Raw genomic sequence first — 12,010 nt, 5'->3', positions numbered from 1 at the left:
GGCTATTGTGTTAGACTATTTCACTGGCTAAGATTCAGAACCCCCCCTGTGGGTGCAAGTGCAACATCGTATTGTAATCTGTTGCCTTTTATAATGAAATTTTAGCAGGAACCCGTAAAGCTTTATGCATGGGCTCCTGAGAAGATGGAATATGAAAATTTATGTGATTTGTTCCTTATTAACATACTACACCTGTTCTGATCTTGGTTAGTGTATGTGTGCTTCCCCAGTAAACACCAGGTACCCTTTGATGTTACAGCTGGCCCAGGTGGGCTGCTTCCCTAGATGACATCAGGTCCCCAACTGTCCTTGTCTCACTTAGTGTTGGGGTCGGGTTGTTGTGGAACTTTGGGTTCCGCAACCTCTCTCTGTGAAACCTGGACAGTCCTCCTATGGGTTACTAGCCCTGCCCCAGGAGGATTTGCCTACACAAGGCTCAATTGCCTGAGTGGTGCACAGGCATCCCAGTGCTGGTTCACTGAGTGAAAATAGTTGTTTCACATGGCTGCCATAGGCTTTGCTTTGTGTGTGTAGTGTGTGTGCCCAGCTGATTAAATGGAGACCTGGTGTCAACTAGGGAAGCAGCCCACCCAGCTGTGACCTGGTGTAAACTGGCCATGTGTTGCATAGTGGGTGAGGGACTTGGGGTGCCCACACCTTCACTTGTGAGACATGGAAGTGGTCTCTGCCCCAGGTAGATTTGTCTGCATTGACCAGTAACACATGTGCATAGTGCTACATACATACTCCACTGAGTAAACTTGCTCATATTAGAATTGTTCACCTACAAATTGTGCACTATAGACTCGTTAGCATAATGTTTTGCACACTCATAGACCTTGTACCCTTGACTTTTTGGTTATATCCCTAACCTCAAAAGCAAACAATGTAGATGTACCCATGATGGGACAAACACAACAGACCAGCAACACTTGATCTTATCGGGCATAGCACTTTCACCAGTAATGTATGATACTACTATCCATTTAAGGTTTTGCTACTGAAAAAACTGTCTGGCTGCGTGAAATTATAATACTGAATCAAGTATATAGCTACAATGGTGGGCTAAAAAGAACTTCCACCATAAACATTATAGGTACAGATTTATACTACCAGATGTAATTTTATAGCTAAATTGAATGTATGCTGTGCCCTCCTTCTTTGGACTGAAAAATGAGAGGTGGCTTCTCAGTAAGGTACTGAACTGTAATAAAAATATTTGATTCTGGCACGTGAACTGCCGTTGACAATATTTCCACACAGTACTGTACGTGACGAGCGGCTTTCCCGCAACTGGTAGGAGTGGCTTGGGATAGCCAATCAAATGAGAGTATCCTTTGGAGGCAGTCAAATCTCTCATCAACCACATCAGTAGCTACATCATATAATTCATTAGCTGAACATGATCACATTCTCTGGTGACAACTACATAAACTATTCATGCAAAAAATTGCAAAAAAAATTGTATTATAGTCTCCTTAGTAACTGTGTTATTTCAGTGGTTGGTTTTGTGGCATATACAAAGTTGGATGTATTAAACAGTAAATCCACATAGTCACGCATAATTGCAGCTAGAGGTTACATAAAATTATAACACTTATCTTGAGTGCTGCAGGAACCTCTCTGGAACTCTCTCAGGTCAAGAACTTTTAACCCGAACATGCAGAGGTTGTCCTCTTTCTGAGGTAAATGACCATATGGACCCATGCAGAACAGTTATTAACACCAAAATCTTTGGAGAATTTGCTGTGCTCTCTTTCAATTTACAAGTCTTCAATGCTGACTTTTCATTTAATACATAACACCATTTCAAGAGACTGCTGTAGTGACTTTAAAGTTATCATTACAAGTGATATATGATTGTAGTCCCCCAACATCATATCTTCCTGATGTCCCTACTGCAGACACTGCTTGTCTACAATAACATAATATACTAGTGAACTGGTACTACTAACTGGTACTACTTGTTTACCTTGTACACAAGTATCTGATGAAGTTACCGGGAGCATCTCTTGTGGATACTGGCAACTCCTATAAGATAATATTTATATGTTAGTTGGTAGTAGGAGTGTCATGATAGTTGTACACAATGAAGTAAGGGCAGGACCAGATAGATAATGTAGGGGACAAAGTTACACAACTGATAGAGCTCAAAGCATACAACAGGCATGGATGACGGGGTTTGGGACATGTTCCCAGGAACACTTCCAGATTCTGATATTGTGTTAAACTATTTTCACTTTTGTTACAGATAAAGTAAGTAACTACTCAAACAACAATTTATGATGTGACTGTTCTAACTGTTCTATTAGAGTAGTTGACTGCTTGATTCATAGAATATATATTTTGATATTTTGTTATGATCATTGACCAGTAACAGTAAGCAGGTACCACCCCCATGGCCATATTATACCACCTACATAATGATGATGTAAACTTCCATGATGCATTATGTGTGGTGACATGTGAAATGCATGAAAATTAGGAAAGATTGTGAACAGTAAGAAAACAAAAAACTTACTGTAGAATTTATCAGTATACTAATAACATATTAGTGTATTTAATATACTATAATATACAACTTTTAAGTTTTTGTTACTTTTACATTGCACATTATTATCTGGATAATTATTGAGGCTGTTATTGAAGCACACAAGAGATAATTATGCTTTATGAGGTTTCTATATAAGCACAATCTATGTCATGCGTAAGATAGTTTGTAGTGTTGTATTTCACCTTGTTGTCTTCCATAAAGTTATCCAGTATTGGTAGTGATTGTTTAGTGAACAGGTAAAATGCTGGACACTGTGATATACCATAACAGCTAGAGGTACTCATTTATCTGCTAACCATATACTTACAGCTTTCCTGGAGTTAGTATGGTCGGGTTTAGGTTTCTCCACTAAAGCAGTCACTAATCCTTCACCATTCACTTCCAATATACCATGTTTGTGTACATCTGAATGAATGACATAAGTAGTATGGCTATGAATCAAAATCAATTGATCAATTTTTGATTATAATTGGGTGTGATCATTGATCAAATAGTCAATGGGCAGTTTACGTGATCACAGTTTTAATTGATGGGAGCTGAAGAGAATGATCTTGGCACGTTAGTATGAAGCCAATTAATTGACAAATCAATTGATTATAGGGAACCATTCATTGCACAGTTATTGACACTTAATTTGTGTGTGTGTGTGTGTGTGTGTGTGTGTCTGTCTGTCTGTGTCTGTCTGTGTGTGTGTGTCTGTCTGTCTGTCAGTGTGTGTCTGTGTGTGTGTGTGTGCCTGTGTGTGCAGTGAGTGTGTGTGTGTGCGTGTGTGACTGTCATCAACTCAACTACTTATGCAAGAGAGTCACACACTAGTGGTTTGCAAAACCACAATAGTGCAAAACACAGAGATCCTTGTTTGGGTACTGCCAAGTCAGAACGTACTACACTACACACACACACACACACACACACACACACACACACACACACACACACACACACTACACACACAACACACACACACGCACATACATGTACACACACACACACACGTACACACACACACGCACGCGCACACACATGTATACACACACACACACACATGCACACACGTACGCACACACACGCACGCACGGTCATTTGAGAGCTGCTGGTTGTTCTCACAACTGTCACCGTTCCTAAATTAACATTGGCAGCTGGAATTTATGTTGGCTTGTTGAGTCTGAGAACTCTGTTGCTACTGCGTCTACTAGGAGAGGTGTCCAAGTTGATCGAAATGTCAACTCGCTGGTGGAAGAACTGCGTTGTTTTGAAATGCATCAGTAAAACAAAATGGTTTGGTCAAGATGTCTATGAGGTGGATGGGTTTGTCTTGGTCCATTTTGGCAGACCCATTCCAGCAGATGGGGAACCTGTGCAGAGGAATGAAGGTGTTGGCATCCTTTTAAACCCTACGATGGCTGCAGCTTGGAGAAATTCTTGGGAATGTTGGAGGGCAATTAGCTCTAGAATTGTTAGTGTCTGTATCCAGTTTCAAAAAGATGCACTTCTTGTAGTGTCAGCAGACAAAATGGCAACATTTATTTGACTGTAATTAGTGTGCCACTTTTTGCTCCCCACAGGAGCACAAGGATCAGTTTATGATGATTTGATGTGTACAATCTACTCAGTGTGTCAAGATGACTTGTTAGTTGTGGGAGACTTTAATACTAGGGTTGGTTCCAACCACCCTGAACTTGACAAAGGTGAGGTGTTAAGAGTAATCATGGAGTTGGTAAAGTTAATAAGGCTGGAAGGGCACTTTTGACCTTTTGTGTGGTAAATGGTTTAACTGTAATGAACACTTGGTTTGAGAAGAAGGATATGTATAAGTCACAAGAAGTAGAGGATAAGGTCATGCGAGGCATAGGTACATGGAAGGGTATCAGGATATGCAAAGGGGGAGAACTGGTCTGTTGCCTACCAAACTCAGAAATCTTAAGAGAGTTTGCAGAGATGGAAACAATATTTCAATACTGTTTTGAACATTTCCAGCATGTTTTCTGAGGATGTGATTAACTCATTCCCTTCCTATGCTGTATATGATGGGATGGCTTGTGTACCCTCCCTCCAAGAAGTTAGAGATGTGTTGTCATTGATAGCAGGGGGTAGGGTTGGTGGTAGTAGTGGCATACTTCCAGAGATGGTTAAAATTTGTTGTGATGAGTTGTTGGTGTATCTGGTGCAATTGTTTAGTAGTGTCTGGGAGAGAAAAGTTGTTCCTCAAGATTTGTAGAATGCATTATTGGTACCTGTACCAAAGAAGGGTGACTGACAATTGTAAAGGAATTAGTTTGCTGGATGTGGTGGGAAAAGTGTCTGCTAAAGTGATCCAGCAACGTCTACAGGCAGTGGTGGAGGAGGTTGTAGCAGAATCTCAGTGTAGTTTTCGATGTAATCGTGGTTGTACAGAAATGATTTTTTGTGCACGCCAGCTGATAAAAAAGACCATTGAACATGACACTAAGGCTTTTATACTCTTTAAAGAAGGCATATGACTCGGTACCTAGGGTTGCAATGTGGCTAATTCTTGCCAAATAATTATGGTGAGCCTGATGTTCTAATCAGTCTGATCAGGTCCCTGTATGAGAACATGCTAGCTGGAATTTCACTTGGAGGGAGGGGAGGGGGGGCTTGGCTAAAATTGAGGTTTCCAACGGTTTGAGACAGGGATATGTTCTTGCACCTACTCTTTTTATTTTGTGATACAGTGTTGGCGTCAGTGATGTACGCAACTTGGTGTCAAGTTTCTTTATAAATGTAGAGGTAAGCTAGTAAGCTAGTAGGTGAGCACCATCCACATTTTGGATGACTGAACTGAACTTTGCCAATGATGCTGCTATAGTAACATCTACTAGGGAAGACCTTACTGTTGAGTTAAATAGTATTGTGACAGCTTGCGGCCAAACTATTAGCATCCCAAAACACAAATTTTTAGCTGCAGGGTGTGGTGTGATGCAGAGCAACTTGGATCCCATTGTTGTCAGTAATGATTCTGTTATGTCTGTAACATCCTTTCGTTATCTTGGCTCTCTTGTGGAATCACACAGTGGAGTGCAAATAGAAGGATATCTCAGGCTGCCAGTATTTTTGAAGCTCTTAGAAGGTCTGTTTTCGGTGACCATATGCTATCTATAACCACAAAGAGTATGGTCTACCAAGCTGTGGTGCTGGATGTTTTGCTGTACGTGGCCTGTGAAGCAGAGGGAGGTATGCACTTTAGAGACATTTCTCCATTGCTGTTTAAAACATTATTAGGCATATCATGAGCTTTGCAGATTTCTCAGTGTATTAGTAATGAAAAAGTCAGGAGTAGGGCTGGTTTGCCTGTATCTTTGGCAGATATGATTTCCTGTAGAAGGTTGCGTTGGTTGGGTCACACTGCTAGGATGAATGCCCCAACGTTGCTCAGGATATGGAGTGGCTCAGGATATGTGAAAGAGGCTCGTCTCTAGGTAGTTCAACACATTTTACGGATGCCAGCGCAGTTTTAGTAGATCCCACAATAACGCCAGACACAGCTTTAGATCACGTCGTGCGGCAAGCAGTGTGAGTACTTCAGTTGCCTGTTCTCATTGCCAACAAAGATTTCGAAGACCCCAGTATATGGCAAGGCACAAGTGCTCTAGAACAAGAAGGCTATGAAGATTTATCGACTCAGTCTGCCGTGAGGCAGAAGGACATCACCTTATGGTGGCCTGCTATCCAGATCAGGTCCTGTGTGTGTGTCCATGCGTGTGTGTCCATGCGTGTGTGTCCATACGTGTGTGTGTGTGCGTGTCCATGCATGTATGTGTACATGTGCATGTATGACTCAAAAAAAGATCAAGAAGTTTGCCAAGCCTGGATGTAGTTTTACATATACATGCCATCGCTACAGTTTGTCTGCCAGTTTGTCAGCCATGCCCATGCACACATGCACACACACACACACACACACACACACACACACACACACACACACACACACACACACACACACACACACACACACACACACACACACACACACACACACACACACACACACACAACACACACACACACACACACTTTTGCTTGTCTGGAGACCATCTCTCTTGAGATCATCTCAGTCCCCAATCCTCCATGGAAAGTACACAATCACCCAGCCAGGAGACACTGAATAACCCATTTACAAACCATTGAATTTAGGCTAGGAGAGAAAACCCACCTAGCCAGGGGGATGCTGAATAACTTATTTACAAGCTTCTGAAATTTAGGCCAGGTGAGAGGACCTCCAGGAGGGTAGATAGGCCATAGACAATTGCAGGGACCTTGAGTCAGAGACTTAGTCTGCCTCGTACAAAGCATGGTGTATGCATAATGTAAAGCTCTCTTGCAGGCTTGCAAGGCCAATGCAAGGGAGTCCCCTGACTCTGCCTGTCTCCACCACATGGTAGAGCCACACACACACTCAGGCACGCACGTACACACATGCATGCACGCATACATACCCACACACTACACACACTCACGCAACACACACACACGCACGCACGCACTACACAACACACACACACGCATGTACACATACTACACACACACAGATGCACACACTAACCAAGATCAGAGCAGGTATAGTATGTTAACAAGGAACAACCCCGAGGATGAGTGACTTGTAGGTCATTGAATGATTTTATGAAATCAGTCAAACTGAAGTCTTGATAGAACAATGTATCACTGTAGAGTACAATACCATTCCTAACACTACAAACACAGCAATTCCATACCCTGCGATCACCATCAAGCTATCATCAATATTAGCTTGTTTCACTACCAAGTGTATACAGGCCACTGCTCCAATCCTAGTGTCATTACTGGTAGACCCATCACTGATCAAGTTGACTGAAGGGAAGTCTTTTTTCCACTGCACAAACTTATCATTGTTAAAATTGTTCACCTAAAACAATTTGGAAGCCATGCAATATGTCATGGGAGTGTAAAGTCTTTAACTGGTATCAATATGTCAGCTGGTGCACAAATTCAAAAATGCTTCTTTCCAAATAATTATCTAGAACTTGTTGATGTTGGACACTTAGGCTATCATTACTATATTGCTTATTTCCCGTCACCCAATGGAACAAACACTGATGCAGGCGGGAGGTGATTAATTGATTATTAATTATACACTTGACTAAGCTTTGGGAATGGTACAAGTTATCTGGTACAATGATTGATTATTCACTCTAATGTAAAGCCAGAAATGAGCTCCGTAGTTTTACTAGGTCTCTTTGTAGCTTGTATAAGAGAAAATTACTTGCAACATTAAATCTAACCAGAAAGTATTTTGGAGATATGTAAATTCCAGATTGAAGACAAGGTCTAGTATTAACTGTTATATTAATGCATTTAGATATTCCTTCTACGTGAACACACCATTTGTTCGGAACTCAATCCCATATGAAATTTTGTCCTTACCATCACGCTTATTTAGATCACGGCTCCGATGTTACTTGTTTAACTGATGTCTCTCACTTAGTATTACTTTTTGTATAGTTGTTTTTGTTTGCTTGTTTGTTGTTTTTGTTTGCTTGTAGATAGTCAATGTTTCTGTATTGCTTTTTGTACTGTGTATGTGTTTTGGGGACCACCTTGTACAGGCTATAAGCCTTTTGTATACCCTTTCTTTAGATAAAATAATAATAATAATAACATCCATGACACACACCAATACTGAGACGGCCAACTTATTTATTGATCATTTTGCTAGTGTGTATACTAGAGAAGATGTCTCCTCGTTCAACTCTAGACCATTGAGTACCTACGCTTGATAGTATAACTCCATCTATTGTATTTGATAGGTTAATAAAGAATGATGTGAATAAATCATCAGGACCGGATGGTTGGCTTCTGCTTTCATTAAAAGAAACTGCTCTACAACTTAGTGTTCCACTACGTATATTATTTAATAAGTCACTTAGTAGTGGCCACCTGCTAGTCGGAAACTTGCTCATGTCACACCATTTCATAAGAAGGGCAATTGTTCTTGTTGCTGACAACTATTGCCCAATAAGTTTGATAGTCTGAAGTTTGGAGTCACATCATATGCTCACAAACAATTTATTTTCTCCTGGTCAACATGTATTCATAGCTGGCAGATCATGTACAACACAACAATGGACTATTGGACTCAGTCACTTGATGATGGTTATCTTGTTGATATAGTCTATTTAGACCGTAAAGCCTCTGATTCAGTCCCTCATAACCGACTATTAATGAAATTAAAAGCTTATGGCATATTAAGTATGTGTATACTGAATTGCTTTTTGGTAGAAAGCAGAGAGTTGTCCTTAACGGTGACCACTCTAGTTGGTCCATGGGGTTCCATTCTTGGCCCCTTGCTGTTCTTGTTATGCGTCAATGATATTCCATTATCTGTGGACCCAACTTACTATTTGCTGATGATGCCAAGATGTTTCGATCAATTAGATGCGAAGCCGACTACTTGCAACTTCAACGTGATATTGCTAAACTGTATAAATGGTCAAAAACCTGGTTGCTCAATTTCAATATTAGCAAGTGTTACCTTCTGCGTTTAGGTCCCACTCACTTCAGTCTACAGAAAGTATTTTATTAATGGTAGCAAGAGTATATAGTAGTTACTATTATATACTCTTGATGGTAGTGAAATCGCACCAAAGATTTAGGAATTATTGTTGACTCCACTCTTAAGTTTCATATGCACACTAAAACAGTAGCTGCTAAAACTAATCAGGTACTAGACAAGTCATTTGAGTACTTAAACATTAACATGCTGCTCCAATTGTACAAATCATTTGTCTGCCCTCTCCTAGAGTATGAAAATACTGTTTGGGGACCTATGTTTGTACTTGACCAACAGTGTATTGAAAAGATTCAAAGAAGAGCCACTAAGCTAGGATTTAAATACTTGCCATATGTTAACAGATTGTCTCGACTTGATATCGACATATTAGAGGTGACTTAATCTACAAAGTAGTTCACAATTTGTTGAGCATGGATCCTACATCACAATTTACCTTTCGGTCATCCTCCATCACCAGAGGTCATTGTTTCAAGATATTCAAATCATGTACTACGTGTCTACCATGCTGCCACTTCTATTCATGTAGAGCCATTAATGACTGGAATGGTCTCTCATACAACAGTTAATGTTACTTCACTTGACTTGTTTTAAAATAGGTCTTACCAGTGTGATATTGTTTAATGATTTTGTATGTTTAGATATAGGCCTTTTCCTTCTTACCTGTACCCTTAATAATATTTCAGTCTCTGACTGCTCTATTAGAGTATCTTGATCTTGAAGGCTGCCTAGTATAATGCTAAGTGTTGTACTTGGTTACACAAGAAATCGTTAGATACAAGTACAAAGTTTTGGTTATGTACGACTGATGTTGTGAGTAACTAGTCATTCTGCTATGATCATGTGATCTGCTTTAATAGTAATACACTGATGATAAGTATTGGCCTAGCCTGTATGTTGACTAATTTGTGTTTGAGCAAATGTTTTCACATCTGTAATGTCATCTTGTGGTGTTTAACACTATGATTAAAATGAGATAGCAATTATCAAGGCGTCACTCTTAAGGCCATCATTATTAAATTCCTTATTCCCGTCACCGCCTGTGTTGATTTTAGGTAGCCACACCAAATTGATTATATATCACATGAATGCACTATTTCATGATAGAAGGAGGCACTAATAATTGTGCATATAAACAAAGCAGAAGTCCCTTCAACATGGAGCATGGGTGTACAGTCTTTAAATGTTTGTGGATACTTGAGGTCACCAATACAGTGGAACCTGTTAATCAGGACACTTGAAAATGAGGACACCTGCATTATCTGGACACTTGGTAATGGTCCCAATCCCTTATCATGTACACTGACCTGTAAAATCAGAACACCTTGATAATCAGGACGCTTTGGTTGGTCCCAAGGTGTCTGTAATACACAGGTCAGGGGCGGATCCAGGATTTTGCTAAGGGGGGGCACACAGGTAGAAGTCACTCCAGTGTGCGAAGCATGAGCTTTCTAGGGGGGTCTGGGGGCATGCCCCCCAGGATAATTTGAAAATCTAACATTCTGAGATTGAATTTGGTGACAATTTTGATAACTGAAATTTGTTGATAGTTCAAACACTGGAAGATACTGAGTTAAAAACCAGATAATTAGTTTAAACTGCTCCCTAATGAAATTTTGAAAACTTAACATTGTGGGATTGAATTTAGTGGCAATTTTGACTAAAATTTGTAATGCTTATGAAAATTCAATGCTGGAAGCTATTGAGCTGTTAGCAGCTATAAAGTCTATAAAGAAATTTTGAAAATTTGGCTTTTTGAGAATGATTTTAGTGTTAATTTTGACTGAAAGTAAGTTGAAAGTTTTAGAATTAGCATAAGGTCCCCTGCGCAAGCATCAAAAAACTAGATAATCTTGGCATTTTGTGTGCAGCTGCATCTCCAGAGAATTTCTAAATATAGTCACTAGTGTGTGGATAGAGTCATTAACTCAATTTAGAACAGGTTTTTATTTGTTCAAAATGATAAACAGTGTTTTATAATTATGTTACTCTTGACTGTTTTATTAGAGTAAATGACTGTTCTATTAGAGTATCTCGATTTCTAAACGTAGAGGGTGCTCAATCCCACCTAGTTCTCCTTGTGCTATGTCAATATGGGTAATAATTTGCTAGAATTACACGTAGTCATAAACCGTATAAAAAATGTTTGAATTATGTCTAAGGTTCCTAGCTATGTTCAATGAGCAACAATATAAAAAAATTCTGAAGGGGGGGAAGGGGGGGAGGGGGGGCACTGGCCCCCCCTGGATCCGCCCCTGCAGGTTTCACTGTACACATAATCTTGACACTTACACAACTATCAATGTCATGCCCCACCCCCGGGTAGGGTGGGGGATTTGACAAAGTCTAGTGTCAAATTCCCCTAAGAAGCTTGTCAAAACCCCACTATGTCCCCACCTTGATAGAGGGGGGATTTGATTTACCTATGAAAAATAATTTTTGGCTTGGTAAACTGCCGCCATCAAAAGCCCCAGGGGTGGGGCAAGTGTAGATGTAAAATCCCCAGTAGATGTATGGAGACCCCTGGGGATGGTTGATAGGTGTATTAGTTGAGGTCCTCAATTAGTGCATAAATTGACCAGCACATTTTGAATCCAAGATGTTCATCAGTGAAACTAAAATGCATTCTCCTAGCCCCACCCACACTTACTATGATGTAAACATCTGATGGCTGCACGTGAGCTGTTGACAACATTTCCATCCAATAAGTGATCAGGGGTTTCCCCGCCACAGGTAGGAGTGGCTTGGGACAGCCAATTAAGTGAGCGTATTCACTAGACTCAGCTAGATCACGCGCCAAACGCGTCCCATAGCCTGCAGCTAATATTAACACCTTCATACTAGACAGTAGATGTTTCGATTGTGGTATCCAGTTTTATTAAGCACCTACT

At 40.3% G+C, this 12,010-nt stretch overlaps 1 protein-coding gene across 1 annotated transcript; it reads right to left on the bottom strand.

Annotated features, from left to right (window-relative positions):
- Positions 1-1,754: 1,754 nt before the first annotated feature.
- Positions 1,755-11,993, bottom strand: LOC136248784 (bifunctional protein GlmU-like). The gene is made up of 7 exons (XM_066040586.1): positions 11,770-11,993; positions 7,288-7,457; positions 7,119-7,237; positions 2,862-2,959; positions 2,737-2,805; positions 1,973-2,031; positions 1,755-1,915 (listed from the first exon to the last, which is right to left on the bottom strand). The coding sequence occupies exons 1-7, from the start codon at positions 11,956-11,958 to the stop codon at positions 1,810-1,812; spliced, it is 810 nt and encodes a 269-aa protein (XP_065896658.1). The 5' UTR covers positions 11,959-11,993; the 3' UTR covers positions 1,755-1,809.
- Positions 11,994-12,010: the final 17 nt, after the last annotated feature.

This window comes from Dysidea avara, chromosome 3, assembly GCF_963678975.1.
Source record: "Dysidea avara chromosome 3, odDysAvar1.4, whole genome shotgun sequence".
Lineage (NCBI taxonomy): Eukaryota > Metazoa > Porifera > Demospongiae > Dictyoceratida > Dysideidae > Dysidea > Dysidea avara.
This window is presented reverse-complemented; position numbering and strand designations above follow the sequence as displayed.

Coding starts and splice junctions, on each gene's coding strand:
- LOC136248784 (XM_066040586.1), bottom strand. CDS start 11,958: ATGAAGGTGTTAATATTAGCTGCAGGCTATGGGACGCGTTTGGCGCGT. Junction 2,806..2,861: donor ATACTAACTCCAGGAAAGCT/GTAAGTATATGG, acceptor GGTATATCACAG/TGTCCAGCATTTTACCTGTT. Junction 1,916..1,972: donor ATCAGATACTTGTGTACAAG/GTAAACAAGTAG, acceptor ATGTTATTGTAG/ACAAGCAGTGTCTGCAGTAG.